The following is a 15,020-nucleotide window of genomic DNA, read 5'->3' as shown; positions in this document are numbered from 1 at the left end:
CATACCACATATTAGCCGTGACCTTGAGTGAGTGACTTCGTCTCAGAAGAAAAATGAAAACAATAACGCCTTCCTCACGGGGAAAGAATTAAATAAGATCACGGCCAAGCATGTCACCAGCACATCCTAACTGCTCCATAAATGTTCCTCTTCACTTCCCTGAAGTGCTGAGCACTCCTTTGCTGCCAGCAGAGAGCAGCAGACGGCTTGCACCCAACCCTCTCCCAGGAGTATAAGAGCCCCTAGGCTCCCTGGGGACTTCCTTTTTGTAACTGCCCAGCCTCTTACACTGGGGGTCATGGCTGACCCCGGAGGGAGGTGAGGAGCATGTTGATCTACACCCGTGTGTAGAGGGGGATTGTGCATGTGTGTGCGTGTGTGTATGCACCCAGGCAGGTATGTGACCGTGGGCAGAGGGAAGCATCTGGCTGTGTGCACCCTCACCTGTGCACACCCGAATCCCCGGTATCCCCTCTGTCCCCCAGCTATGACCGCAGCACTTTGGTGGCCATCGTGGTGGGTGTGGGACGTCTCATCACCGGCATGGACCGAGGCCTCATGGGCATGTGCGTCAACGAGCGGAGACGCCTCATCGTGCCCCCGCACCTGGGCTATGGCAGCATCGGTGTGGGTGAGGAGGGCTGGGGCACAGGCGTGGGGATGGAGGAGACCGGGAGGCAGAATCACGGGCCTCAGGGCCCAAAACCTGAAGCTTAGGGAGAGGGCCCTGCCCTCGGTCAGCTGCCTGCACAGTATGAATAGGGGCAGGTCTGGGACTAGAGTTTGTTTGCTGCCTCTGGGGTGGGAGGAAGGGCAGTAACGGCTGGTAGGATCGTAGCTTGACTAGGAAGAAGGGAAACTAGAGGTGTGGAGGGAGGGGGCCAAGCAGGATGCTCGGACCTCCACTGCCACCCCCACCCTGGGCTGCACCAAACATGCGCTCCTGCTGCCGCCCTTACAGCGGGGCTCATCCCCCCGGACGCCACCCTCTACTTCGACGTGGTCCTGCTGGATCTGTGGAACAAGGAAGACACTGTGCAGGTGAGCACCTTGCTGCGCCCGCCCCACTGCCCCCGCATGGTCCAGGACAGCGACTTTGTCCGCTACCACTACAACGGCACCCTGCTGGACGGCACCGCCTTCGACAGCAGGTAAGGGCTGGCGGGGCCCCGGGTGCTGGGGACCGTGGCTCCGGTGGGGGGAGTCCAGGGTCTGTGTTCTCCCTCCTCCAGCGGCATCACCCCTACCTCATTCTCTGCAGCTACAGCAGGGGCGGCACTTACGACACCTACGTGGGCTCTGGCTGGCTGATCAAGGGCATGGACCAGGGGCTGCTGAGCATGTGCCCTGGAGAGAGAAGGAAGATCATCATCCCTCCGTTCCTGGCCTATGGCGAGAAGGGCTACGGTAAGGGCAGGCGAGGACTCGGGGATTCTCCGGCGGCGGCTGCCACACACAGTGGTTCAGGGTGTGTGCTGCACAAGGGCACCCAGCCAGGGAGGCGAGTGGGAATGAAATCAGGCCCTTGGTGGCCATCTCATTGAGAAGGGGAGCTGTATTCGGACTCACACAAAGGTCCTGTACGGGCTGGTGGGTGGCTCGGGGCCACACCCAGCTCCGGCCTCACAGTGGGAGCAGGAACAGGGCTGCTGAGGGCCAGGGAAGGGCCCCGGAGAGCAGGGGGAGCACCCTTTCGCAGGGTTCTTCCAGAGGCCTTCCTGGGTCTAGAAGGAGCCGGGTTTGCTCCCCACCTGTATGGTTGAAGCCTATCCCGTCCCCAGGGACTGTGATCCCCCCGCAGGCCTCCCTGGTCTTCCACGTCCTACTTATCGACGTCCACAACCCTAAGGACACGGTCCAGCTGGAGACGCTGGAGCTCCCGCCGGGCTGTGTCCGGAGAGCCGCGGCCGGGGACTTCATGCGCTACCACTACAACGGCTCACTGATGGATGGCACCCTCTTCGATTCCAGGTCAGGGGCGTGGCCTGAGGAGGGAGGGTGGGGCTGGGCAGGAGGCAAGAAGCCGGGGTCACCTCAGCTGCCCGGGGTGGCTCTGAGCTGTCAGCAAGGGCAGGGGCCCCCCTCTGACTCCCTTGCTGGCCTCCCCACCTTGTCCTGCAGCTACTCCCGCAACCACACGTACAACACCTACGTGGGGCAGGGCTACATCATCCCGGGGATGGACCAGGGCCTGCAGGGCGCCTGCATGGGCGAGCGCCGGAGGATCACCATCCCCCCCCACCTCGCCTACGGGGAGAACGGGACGGGTAGGCCTGTTGTCGCTCAGCTACTCTCCGGACCCCTCAGTGACCTTCCCCTGCTCTGCCCTCTCATCACAAAACCGGTCACCCCCACAGTTCCCGCCACACGGATTCCATCCTTCCCTCCAGGGCAGTCCCCCCACTCCTCTTCCCTCCTGGGAACGTGCTCCTGAGTTTGGGGAGGGGGTGCTTATGGAAAAACAGAGACAGCCTAGCCCTGGGAAGCAGAGACCTGGAGTTGAGACCCAGCTTTGCTGGAAGGCCAGCGTCCTCACCTGTAAGATGGGACTAATCCCCTTGATCAGCCAGGTGAGTCGCTCGGAGGTTGCGCGGTATAAAGGGCTTTCTAACCGGCTGGTCCCTCCCTCCCTGCCCCCTAGGAGACCTGACTATGTGGACAAACACCCCATCCCCTTCTCGTGTGAAACCCCAGGGCAGTTTCACGGAGACCCTGGGGGGCCCCTCCTGGACGCCAAGCTGACCCGCTGCCCATTCTGGTCCCAGGAGACAAGATCCCTGGCTCAGCTGTGCTGATATTTGACGTCCACGTCATCGACTTCCATAACCCCGAGGACCCCGTGGAGATCCAGACGCTGTCCCGGCCCCCCGAGGCCTGCAACGAGACCAGCAAGTCCGGGGACTTCGTTCGCTACCACTACAACTGCTCTCTGCTGGACGGCACCAAGCTCTTCTCCTCGTGGGTCTGGGGCGGGGCCAGGGGCGGGCAGGTGGGTGGGCCCAGGTGAGGGGAGACCTCCAGATAGCACCCCCTTCTCCATCAGTTCCGGTCTCTGGGGAGCGGAAGGGGCAGGAAGGGGCAGGGAGGGTGAAGCTTGCGGTAGGGGAGCTGAGCCCTCGAGGCCACATGGTAGGGGCCGTGGCAAGATGAGAAGGGTGTCCCATCCGAGCCTGCGGCCCTGCACGCAGCTGCGTGGGGTGGGCACCCGTGAGGTGTGAGCTGCGGGAGGGGGAAGGGCACTGACCTGGGAATCTGCTCCTCCCCAGGCATGACTACGGGGCCCCCCAGGAGGCAACTCTGGGGGCCAACAAGGTGATCGAAGGACTGGACACGGGCCTGCGGGGCATGTGTGTCGGGGAGAGGCGGCAGCTCGTGGTCCCCCCGCACCTGGCACACGGGGAGAGCGGAGGTGAGGGACAGGTCCGGTCTGACCCACCCGTTTAACCCCTTTCGGCTGGTTCTGTGAACACCCCATGTCCCACTCTCCAGCCTCCAAGAGGGGTCACAGGCCTGGAGCTGGGAACACACTGGCAGGCTCCAAAGCCAGACCCAGACCAGGCCCAGACCAGGACCAGACCAGGACCAGACCAGGCCTGACCGGGCTCCTTCCATTCTCCCTCCCGCCAGCCCGGGGGGTCCCTGGCAGTGCTGTGCTGCTGTTTGAGGTGGAGCTGATCTCCCGGGAGGAGGGGCTGCCCGAAGGCTACTTGTTTGTGTGGCACCAGGACCCTCCCGCCAACCTGTTTGAAGACCTGGACCTCAACAAAGATGGCGAGGTCCCCCCAGAGGAGGTGGGTGAGGATGCAACCCTGACAGTACCCATCCCCACACTCGCACCTCGCATGGCGGCCTCTAGCAAGAACGGGGCACATGTCCACCCTCCCGTCTGGGCCCGAGCTGTAGGTCCCTTGTCCCTGCCCCAGCTCCTCTCCTCCATCCTCACGGGCTGGCCTCCCTGGGGGCCCTTGCCAAGGCCCCCCAAGGCCGCTCAGGCACGAGGCTCACGCTCCCCCCCCCCCCGGCTCTCCTTTCCCCCAGTTCTCCACCTTCATCAAGGCTCAAGTCAGTGAGGGCAAAGGACGCCTCATGCCAGGGCAGGACGCGGAGAAAACCATCGGGGACATGTTCCAGAACCAGGACCGCAACCAGGACGGCAAGATCACCAGCGACGAGCTCAAGCTGAAGACGGACGAGGACCAGGAGCGGGTTCATGAGGAGCTCTGAGCGCAGAGCCTGGGCCCGGGCCCCACACCAGCGCCCACCTCTGGGGACAGTGGGCAGAGGGTTGACTTCCAACAGTCACCCCCCCCCGCCCCCCCAACCCCACTGGGAAGAGGTCTGAGCATCTCAAAAGTGGGCAGAGGAGACCGTCTGGTCTTCCCACCAGCCTGAGCGCAAAACCCACAGCACAGATCTCCTCTCGGTTTCTCTCCTCCAACCCCAGGCCAGTTCCTTGAGTTACAAAGCCAGTCTGGGGGCTGGTGGAGGCTGGGGCTGGATGGGGCCATTGCTGGCCCCCCACCCACACCTCCACGTCACCACGGAGCATGGCCGAGCGAATCATTCCTGTTTCCCCGCACTCCGCTCTGTACCTTTCCTCACCATCCCCAGGCCCGCCCCCTTCCCCGTCATGGCAGCTCCCCAGGGGCCTGGACCGGGCCGGCAGAACCCCGTCTTCCTCCCACAGCCACAGCTGGCTCCAAAGGAAGGGGGGGCTCAGGAGAGCAGCCCTCCCACACCCAGGTCCCCAGCACCTGCCCGCCCCACTGCTGCTGGGGTCCCCTCGGGGAGCTGCAGGTCAGGGCTGGGCTGTGTCACCTTTCATCCCTGAAGAAGGCTGAGGAGGACATCGGAATGAAAGGGCGGGGTGAGGACACCTACTTAGATGGGTCTCAGAGCTACAAAGTGAAATAAATCCTTGGTTCGGAGGGAGATGAACTTAGAAAGGCTCGTTGGGGACAGGTGAGGGGAGTGGCAGAGCGCTGCACTCAGAGCTGAACTGGTGTCGGATCTTTCTCCTTTCTGACGAATAAAAGACCAAACCAGAGGCCTCAGGAAGTGGTCTTTCACTGGGGGAGGCTCTCAGACCCAAGGACTGAGGAGCGAGGGGAACAAAGCAGGCTGTCTCCATGCCTGTGAGCTCAAGGCTGTCCCTGGGTCTCGGTCTCCTCCCTCCAGAGCTGCCTGCCTCCCCGAGATCCAATCCTTTGGCCCTGCTCCTGGAAAGGGAGCCCCAGTCTGCCAGGGGGAGGGCAGAGAGGGGGTGACCACAGAGAGGGGCCTGCAGGGGAGGTGCGGACAGATGATCCCTGTCTCTTAACTGTCCCAAGTGAATGGAAAGACGAGGTCTCTGACCTCAAACACAACACACAAAGCTGAGAGATTAAATCGCAGAGGCCGGATCCCACCCTCACGTGGGTCATTTTCAAAACTGCTGTTCCCACCTCTCCCTGCTCCTGGCTGCAGGCCATTGCCACCTGCCCCATCCTCCCTCTTGTCACAGGAAAGTACCTGAGTTCAAATCGCCGGGGTTTTGGGGGAGGAGTTGGCGTCAGCCACCAGCCAGGCCATCTGCCCTCACCTGCCCTGCAATGGAGAGGACCCAAAGCATGCCAGGACGGGGTCGGAGGGGGTGCTCGGGAGAGAAAATGATGGACTGGTCACCGAACTGCCCCACGAGCAGATTTCTGGCCCAGGATCCCCTGAGACGTGACCTCTCCCCACGGCCACTCCCTGTCCCAGAGCATCCCCGGAGGCACCTCAGGGTCTGACCCTGTTTACAGACTCAGCCTTAGAGAGAACCTCTCCTCGCCCAAACCTAACGGGGCCCATGTGCGGGCAGCAGGATGCAGGCCCAGCTTGGGCCAGAAACACCCTACCCTCGCTCTAGCCCCTCACTACGGGGAATGGGCAAGTTACTGGCCCTTTCTTGGCCACCTAGACCGGCCGGGTCACTGTGATGTTTAATGGCGCACACAAGAGGTACCACAGCAGGATTCACCCACAGTCCCAAGACCTTCCCCTTCAGATCGACAGGTAAACATGTTCCCAACAGCCAGGCACCCACGGGAAGGGCGAGGGACTGAATTTCTCTGAGAACAGGCTAAGAAAACACCAGGTAAGGTGGTGGGTCTACATTGTCTTCAAAAGGTACCCCAGAGAGAATTCAATTAGTTCCTTTTTAAAAAATATTTTTATTGATTTCAGAGAGGAAGGAAGAGGGAGAGATAGAAACATCGATGAAGATGAGAGAGAATCTGACTGGCTGCCTCCTACATGCCCCCCTACTGGGGATCGAGCCGCAAGCCAGGCCTGACCAGACTTGAACCATGACCTCCCGGTTCATAGGTTGATGCTCAACCACTGAGCCATGCTGGCCGGGCTCAGCTAGTTCTTGACCAAGTCAACAGGGAGGGGAGAAGGGAAAAAAACTTTGAAGAACACCCACCAATACAAGACAACAGAACATAAACCACTTCTAGTTTACTTTGCCACAGAGCGACTTCTCCCTTCAGGTCCCCGGTCCCAAACCCCACCCTCCCACCCCCCCACTCCCGCTTACATCACCCATTTTAGTGGCCCTGGACCCCCAAGAGGAGGAAGGAAGGAATCAAGGTCATCAGGGAAAATCGACACCCAAATGGATCCCTGTGGGGACTTCTAAAGGGGCTCTGCACACAGGGTTGGCCAAACCCAACTGAATTTCCAGTTTAGCAGCTGCATCAGAATAAAGTCAAACCACTCCAGGTCAGAAACACACCCTGCCGGCCTGCCACCCTGACCCCCACAGACATATCCAGGCTGTGCTCAGAGGGTCTTCGGGGCTCATTCAGTGGTTTCCAAATCGTGTTCTGTGGAGCCCTAGCGGCTTCTGGAAGGCTCCTGCACCTCCAGGACCTAAGGGTACAGGCTCTGCACCCCCAACCCCGAAATCAGAACAGCTCTGGTTTCTCCTTTTATTTTTATCTACTTTACACATTCGATTTGTTTGAAGAACAGCATCCCATGTTAAACATTTTTGAAAAAACACCAAAAAACGAATCCTGGACCAAATGACCCCCGGGATGCAAACAGCCTGCAGGTCCGATTCAGGTTGGTTTTGCCCTGAAGCTGCTGGAAGTGGCTTTAGCTGCCTCCCACCTGCCAGGGCCTCCCTCCGGCCTTGGAGAACTCACAGGAATGTGCCAGGGAAAGGGGAGGGAAGGGCGCGGACCCAGCAGCTTGTGGATGTCCTGAGCTGCCCTCTGTACACACCAGGCTCACCGCAGAGCAGCCCCTACGGAGGCTCCCTCCGTGTCTCCGCCTGCAGACAGGCCGCGCCTGCGCACTCAGGAGCCCTGCATCTCCACCCAGTCCCCCTGGTGCAGGATGTGCTGCAGCAGCCCGTTGACCACGTCCAGCGTCTCGTCCTTCTCCAGCACAATGTCATAGGAGGCCATGTAGCGCTCCCGCTGCTCCTCCACCTGCCGGGGAGGGGAGACGGAGGGTCCCTGCAATGCCCCGCCTTCTGCCCACTGCCGCTGCCTCTCAGGCACCTGGAGTTGGGGGAGGCGTGCGTTCAAGCCACAGATCCCCTAGAGGAGTTCAAGGTCACAGGGCCTGCCTTTTGGAGACACACATGGCAATGGGCACAGGCGGCCACAATAAACTCTGGGGTCAAGAGGACAGTAACAAGGATTAAAATTTAAAAGCCAGATGTCACCTCTAATCTACGTGGACTGGATTTCCACAGGCTCCAGCACACGGGGAACTCAGGCACGTGCTGGCTGAGGGTAAGGACTAGTGGCCTTCCATCCGATACCACGCTGTGGCCCTCGATGACCGTCCTGTTTTCACCCGTCGGCCTCTGTTCTAGTATCTTTCTTCTCTACATTGGGAACCCACATCCTAAAACCCGGACATCTGCCATCTCCATTATGCCTGACAGGTATGATTTAGGACAGTGATTCCCAAAGTGGGCGCTACCGCCCCCTGGTGGGCGCTGCAGCGATCCAGGGGGGCGGTGATGGCCACAGGTGCATTTGGGGGCATATATCTTTCTGTTTAATTGCTATGAAAATTTTACAAGAATTAATTTCCAGGGGGCGCTGAGTAATATTTTTTCTGGAAAGGGGGCGGTAGGCCAAATAAGTTTGGGAACCACTGATTTAGGAGGACGGCAATCAGCCCTGCCACTTCCTCAACTACGTCACCTGGGCCAGTTACTTACCCTCCTCGCCTGTTTCCTCGTCCTGCAAAATGGTCTAACAGTCACTACCTCAAAGGCTGCTGTAAGGACTGAATGGGTTCATGTCCCTGCACATGGTGAGCACTCAGCCAGTGGGGGCTCCAGTGAAATGCCTGGCTTCACCCTGCCTCTGAGCTCGTTCATCGCTGGCCATCTCGTTTCCCTACGAGATTCGGGATCTTCTCCTCAAGAACATGCCTTGTGTCTTACCTCTGTACCTCCAACACCGAGTGCAGTGTGCAGCGCACAGAAGGTGCTCGGCTCGAAAAGCACGTTCACAGAAACGGAAGGGGAAGCAGGCCATGAAGGAGGAAGCCCTGGCCCCTACCCACCTTGTCATTCAGGAAGCCGATCTTGAGGATGTTCTCCACACCCGGGACCCCGTCGGCCATGGTGAGGTCCCCCATGGTGTCCCCCAGCAGGACGACGTTGGTTTTGCCCTGAAGCTGCTGGAAGTAACTGGAGTCCTTGCACACGGAGCTGTTCTTGTTGTATGTGTGTATGAGCTGGCCCTTGAATCCCTGTAGGAAACCCTAAAGGGCCAAGAAGAGAGACCGACAGGAGGGCTACAGGGACCCGGCCAGCACCAGTTTACCACGGCCTCTGTCACAGAGACAAGGGAATTCTGAAAGCCACAGAAAACACCAAAACCTCATTGTCGTCTAAGCTAGGCGTCGGCAGTGTAGAGCCTGTGGGTCGAACTTGGCCTATTTTTGTAAATGAAGTTTTGCTGGCACACAGCCATGCCCATTGGTTTACATCTTTCTGTGGCTGCTTTTCCGCACAGCGGAGCGGAGCAGTTGCCACAGAGGTCGTATAGCCCATCACGCCACAGGTTATAACGTTTATAATCCCTGGTTTAAACTTTTAAACGATCAGGAGCCATCAAATATAGTTGGTCACCCACTCCTACAGGGAACCACTGATTTAGGAGGACGGCAATCAGCCCTGCCACTTCCTCAACTACGTCACCTGGGCCAGTTACTTACCCTCCTCGCCTGTTTCCTCGTCCTGCAAAATGGTCTAACAGTCACTACCTCAAAGGCTGCTGTAAGGACTGAACGGGTTCATGTCCCTGCACATGGTGAGCACTCAGCCAGTGGGGGCTCCAGTGAAATGCCTGGCTTCACCCTGCCTCTGAGCTCGTTCATCGCTGGCCATCTCGTTTCCCTACGAGATTCGGAATCTTCTCCTGAAGAACATGCCTTGTGTCTTACCTCTGTACCTCCAACACCGAGTGCAGTGTGCAGCGCACAGAAGGTGCTCGGCTCGAAAAGCACGTTCACAGAAACGGAAGGGGAAGCAGGCCATGAAGGAGGAAGCCCTGGCCCCTACCCACCTTGTCATTCAGGAAGCCGATCTTGAGGATGTTCTCCACACCCGGGACCCCGTCGGCCATGGTGAGGTCCCCCATGGTGTCCCCCAGCAGGACGACGTTGGTTTTGCCCTGAAGCTGCTGGAAGTAACTGGAGTCCTTGCACACGGAGCTGTTCTTGTTGTATGTGTGTATGAGCTGGCCCTTGAATCCCTGTAGGAAACCCTAAAGGGCCAAGAAGAGAGACCGACAGGAGGGCTACAGGGACCCGGCCAGCACCAGTTTACCACGGCCTCTGTCACAGAGACAAGGGAATTCTGAAAGCCACAGAAAACACCAAAACCTCATTGTCGTCTAAGCTAGGCGTCGGCAGTGTAGAGCCTGTGGGTCGAACTTGGCCTATTTTTGTAAATGAAGTTTTGCTGGCACACAGCCATGCCCATTGGTTTACATCTTTCTGTGGCTGCTTTTCCGCACAGCGGAGCGGAGCAGTTGCCACAGAGGTCGTATAGCCCATCACGCCACAGGTTATAACGTTTATAATCCCTGGTTTAAACTTTTAAACGATCAGGAGCCATCAAATATAGTTGGTCACCCACTCCTACAGGGAACCACTGATTTAGGAGGACGGCAATCAGCCCTGCCACTTCCTCAACTACGTCACCTGGGCCAGTTACTTACCCTCCTCGCCTGTTTCCTCGTCCTGCAAAATGGTCTAACAGTCACTACCTCAAAGGCTGCTGTAAGGACTGAACGGGTTCATGTCCCTGCACATGGTGAGCACTCAGCCAGTGGGGGCTCCAGTGAAATGCCTGGCTTCACCCTGCCTCTGAGCTCGTTCATCGCTGGCCATCTCGTTTCCCTACGAGATTCGGGATCTTCTCCTCAAGAACATGCCTTGTGTCTTACCTCTGTACCTCCAACACCGAGTGCAGTGTGCAGCGCACAGAAGGTGCTCGGCTCGAAAAGCACGTTCACAGAAACGGAAGGGGAAGCAGGCCATGAAGGAGGAAGCCCTGGCCCCTACCCACCTTGTCATTCAGGAAGCCGATCTTGAGGATGTTCTCCACACCCGGGACCCCGTCGGCCATGGTGAGGTCCCCCATGGTGTCCCCCAGCAGGACGACGTTGGTTTTGCCCTGAAGCTGCTGGAAGTAACTGGAGTCCTTGCACACGGAGCTGTTCTTGTTGTATGTGTGTATGAGCTGGCCCTTGAATCCCTGTAGGAAACCCTAAAGGGCCAAGAAGAGAGACCGACAGGAGGGCTACGGGGACCCGGCCAGCACCAGTTTACCACGGCCTCTGTCACAGAGACAAGGGAATTCTGAAAGCCACAGAAAACACCAAAACCTCATTGTCGTCTAAGCTAGGCGTCGGCAGTGTAGAGCCTGTGGGTCGAACTTGGCCTATTTTTGTAAATGAAGTTTTGCTGGCACACAGCCATGCCCATTGGTTTACATCTTTCTGTGGCTGCTTTTCCGCACAGCGGGGCGGAGTAGTTGCCACAGAGGTCGTATAGCCCATCAAGCCACAGGTTATAACGTTTATAATCCCTGGTTTAAACTTTTAAACGATCAGGAGCCATCAAATATAGTTGGTCACCCACTCCTACAGGGAACCACTGATTTAGGAGGACGGCAATCAGCCCTGCCACTTCCTCAACTACGTCACCTGGGCCAGTTACTTACCCTCCTCGCCTGTTTCCTACATATATTTTAATCTAAAAATATATAACCCATATAGGGTTTCCTAGAGGGATTCAGGCCCTTTAGGGTTTCCTACAGGAAGCATGAAGCCTGTAATACAAGCACTGTTCAGGCCACGTGTGTGCTAAGCCTTCGCTGCGGGCCACGCCCTAACCACAGTTCAAAGGCACGGAGATTCCGGCCACTGGTTTTAAGGGGAAAAAGTTAGAACGTGGGTGAGTCGGAGCAGCCCACCTCTGGCCCATCTCGTTTCCCTACGAGATTCGGAATCTTCTCCTGAAGAACATGCCTTGTGTCTTACCTCTGTACCTCCAACACCGAGTGCAGTGTGCAGCGCACAGAAGGTGCTCGGCTCGAAAAGCACGTTCACAGAAACGGAAGGGGAAGCAGGCCATGAAGGAGGAAGCCCTGGCCCCTACCCACCTTGTCATTCAGGAAGCCGATCTTGAGGATGTTCTCCACACCCGGGACCCCGTCGGCCATGGTGAGGTCCCCCATGGTGTCCCCCAGCAGGACGACGTTGGTTTTGCCCTGAAGCTGCTGGAAGTAACTGGAGTCCTTGCACACGGAGCTGTTCTTGTTGTATGTGTGTATGAGCTGGCCCTTGAATCCCTGTAGGAAACCCTAAAGGGCCAAGAAGAGAGACCGACAGGAGGGCTACAGGGACCCGGCCAGCACCAGTTTACCACGGCCTCTGTCACAGAGACAAGGGAATTCTGAAAGCCACAGAAAACACCAAAACCTCATTGTCGTCTAAGCTAGGCGTCGGCAGTGTAGAGCCTGTGGGTCGAACTTGGCCTATTTTTGTAAATGAAGTTTTGCTGGCACACAGCCATGCCCATTGGTTTACATCTTTCTGTGGCTGCTTTTCCGCACAGCGGGGCGGAGTAGTTGCCACAGAGGTCGTATAGCCCATCAAGCCACAGGTTATAACGTTTATAATCCCTGGTTTAAACTTTTAAACGATCAGGAGCCATCAAATAGTGTTGGTCACCCACTCCGGTGGAAGCATGAAGCCTGTGATACAAGCACTGTTCAGGCTACGTGTGTGCTAAGCCTTCGCTGCAGGCCACGCCCTAACCACAGTTCAAAGGCACGGAGATTCCGGCCACTGGTTTTAAGGGGAAAAAGTTAGAACGTGGGTGAGTCGGAGCAGCCCACCTCAGGCCCTAGAAAAACAAGTCCAAGCCCTGGAGTAGCCAGGAGGGCGCGTGACCGTGACAGTGACATGGGGCCTGGCTGACCCCAGGGCAGAGAGCTGTTGGCCAAACACCAAAGAGCAGGTCCTTCAAAAGTAAGGGTCTTTAGAGGCATAAATAAACAGATAAATGCTGCCCGAGGACACAAAAGCCAGCACGCCTTCCGCTCCCTCTCCTCCCAGGCAGGGTTACTGTTCAGGGTGAAGTGCCCTGGCTGGTGGTTCCCACCCCATGTCCATTCCCAGCCCAAACGAGATCTGGCTCACATCTTCGTCAAAATCCATGTAGTTGGACACAATGTGGATGTTGGGGTGAAACACTTTCATCTGCCGGATAATTTCCTCCAGGATGTCACCGATGCCCGCGGAGAAGATGAAGAGGGGGATGTTATTTTGGTAGAGGGTGTTGAAGAACGCCTTGTATCCCTCCCTGGAAAGAGATGAAGGGATTCTGAAATGGCACTGCCTCTGTTACTGCTCTGTATTTTCTATTTGGGTTATATATTTTTAGATTAAAAAAATTTTCAATTGAGGTATAAAATACATAAAGTAAGTGGTTAAAGTGCACTAAAGTGTTCAGCTCAATTAATATTGACCTATGTATACACCCATGTCATTACCAACCAGATCAATCCATGTTCCCTCGTGTTCCTCCCAGTCAACGCCATCCTTCCCTATTTTGACTTCATATCACCACTGATTAGCTTTGCCTGTCCCTGAACGTCATATGAACAGGCTCATATTTTTTTGTTTTTGTTTTTGTTTCTGTACTACAATTGAACCCTGAGTAACACAGGGGTAAGAGGTGCTGACCCCCTGTGCAATAGGAAATCCACGTACAACTTGTGATGCCCAAAAAACTTTGGGGGGATTGGTTCTAAGACCTCCATGGATACCAACATCCAAGGCTGCTCAAGTCCCTTATATACAATGGCACGGCCCTGGTTGCTGTGGCTCAGCTGATCGGGCATTGTCCCATGCTGGGAAAGGTTGCCGGTTAGATTCCCGGTCAGGGCACATGCCCAGGTGTGGGCTCAATTCCCAGTGTGGGGCGTGCAGGAGGCAGCCGATCAATGATTCTGTCATCATTGATGTTTCTATCTCTCTCTCCCTCTCCCTTCCTCTCTGAAATAATAAACATATATTTTAAAAGTAAATAAGTAAAAATAAAATTTTAAAAAATGGTGTAGAACAATACATACACCACCAGCAGACTGCTTCCTAGGCAGTACCCAAGGGTAGAAAATTCTTTAGCCATAGCCAGAGAGGGAAAGCAAAACCTTCCCCACTTCATGGCGCCAGGTCTCTTCTAACTCTCCCAGCATCTAACTCCCCTCCCCCCTCTCCCAGCCTCCTTTTGTGAGCAAACCAGTTTCAAATGTTCCCCAGAGCACGCAGCTTACCTAAGCATTGCGTTGGACTCTCTGACCACCTGGGCTATCTGAGACTTCTGAATCTTCTGCTGACACAGGAGATCGTGTGCTTTGGTCCACCTAGAAACAAACACCCCACAAACCCCCAATTCAGATCAGTAAAATGACTTTTCCCTTTTCAGGGCCAAGTCCTCTCTGGAAGGATTGACAACGGAGGTGGCCTCATCCGTCCGTTCCACAGAACCATTTCCTGGAGAACCCTGGCTGTCCTTAGAAAAGGAGGGAGCGCCCGGCCCTCGCGGCTCCGTTGGCTGGAGCTTCACCCTGTATATCTAAAGGCTGCAGTTTCATTTCCCGGTCAGGGCACATACCTAGGTTGCAGGTTCGAGCCCCGGTCAGGGTATGTACAGAAAATAACCAGTGGAGCCTGGCTGGCGTGGCTCAGGAGATTGAGCATCGTCCCATGGACCAAGAGGTTCTGGGTTCGATTCCCAGTCAGGGCACATGCCTGGATTGTAGGCTCCATCCCCAGTAGGAGGTGTGCAGGAGGCAGCCGATAGATGTGTCTCTCTCATTGACGTCTCTCTCTCTCTCTCTCTCTCTCTCTCTCTCCCTTCCTCCCTATTTAAAAATCAATAAAAAACATTTAAAAAATAAAGATAACCAATCCATGTTCTCACTCTCTCCCCCTTCCCCTCGCTCTAGAATCAATAAGCAACACAAGTGAGAGACAAGAGGCAGGTGGGTTAACTGCTGAAGTCAAAGCTCTTCTGAACCCCTTCCTCCGGGAGCCCCTTGGAGCACTGGGGCTCTGTCCAGTGGTACTGGTTTCTATGGGAAGGTTATCTCCCCAAAGCACTGACTCCCCGACACCAAGGGGCTTCTAACTCCCTCGAGGACGCCTGGTGGGCCACCACCAGCAGCGGTCACAGGCAGCTCCAGGTGTGTCTGGACAATTTGTTCTACTAGTTGGGCCTGTGGCATTCAGTTAAGCATCCAGTAAGGTGAGGAAGTCTGTCATCTCATCAGAGCTCAGGAAAACCAGGCCCCCTCCTGGACCAGACCCCCCAAGGGCCAGGGGCTTTCACCACCACTCACCACTCCACCATATGAGGTGACTTCTCTTTGGCGGTCCGGCGTGGGTCAATCTCAATTGGGTAATACTGGTGAAGGAGCGCTTTCAGCTGGGCACCCAAAGGAA

At 56.6% G+C, this 15,020-nt stretch overlaps 2 protein-coding genes across 2 annotated transcripts in view; one reads left to right on the top strand and one right to left on the bottom strand.

The window, feature by feature from the left end:
- The window catches only part of FKBP10 (FK506 binding protein 10, 65 kDa), a 7,184-nt gene extending 2,137 nt beyond the window's left edge, over window positions 1–5,047 (top strand). Inside the window, exons 2-10 of the mRNA XM_005875796.2 lie at window positions 486–631; window positions 962–1,151; window positions 1,262–1,407; window positions 1,782–1,971; window positions 2,122–2,267; window positions 2,766–2,958; window positions 3,267–3,409; window positions 3,628–3,791; window positions 4,039–5,047. Coding sequence (XP_005875858.2) covers window positions 544–631; window positions 962–1,151; window positions 1,262–1,407; window positions 1,782–1,971; window positions 2,122–2,267; window positions 2,766–2,958; window positions 3,267–3,409; window positions 3,628–3,791; window positions 4,039–4,224 — 1,446 coding nt within the window. The 5' untranslated portion in view covers window positions 486–543 and the 3' untranslated portion in view covers window positions 4,225–5,047. The remainder of the gene's footprint in view (window positions 1–485; window positions 632–961; window positions 1,152–1,261; window positions 1,408–1,781; window positions 1,972–2,121; window positions 2,268–2,765; window positions 2,959–3,266; window positions 3,410–3,627; window positions 3,792–4,038) is intronic.
- A 1,895-nt stretch (window positions 5,048–6,942) lies between these two features.
- Window positions 6,943–15,020, bottom strand: part of NT5C3B (5'-nucleotidase, cytosolic IIIB) — a 12,699-nt gene continuing 4,621 nt past the window's right edge. Inside the window, exons 4-8 of the mRNA XM_005875795.2 lie at window positions 14,918–15,003; window positions 13,850–13,939; window positions 12,714–12,876; window positions 11,672–11,872; window positions 6,943–7,463 (exon numbers count right to left, since the gene is read on the bottom strand). Coding sequence (XP_005875857.1) covers window positions 7,329–7,463; window positions 11,672–11,872; window positions 12,714–12,876; window positions 13,850–13,939; window positions 14,918–15,003 — 675 coding nt within the window. The 3' untranslated portion in view covers window positions 6,943–7,328. The remainder of the gene's footprint in view (window positions 7,464–11,671; window positions 11,873–12,713; window positions 12,877–13,849; window positions 13,940–14,917; window positions 15,004–15,020) is intronic.

This window comes from Myotis brandtii, unplaced genomic scaffold, assembly GCF_000412655.1.
Source record: "Myotis brandtii unplaced genomic scaffold, ASM41265v1 scaffold469, whole genome shotgun sequence".
Classification (NCBI taxonomy): Eukaryota; Metazoa; Chordata; class Mammalia; order Chiroptera; family Vespertilionidae; genus Myotis; species Myotis brandtii.
This window is presented reverse-complemented; position numbering and strand designations above follow the sequence as displayed.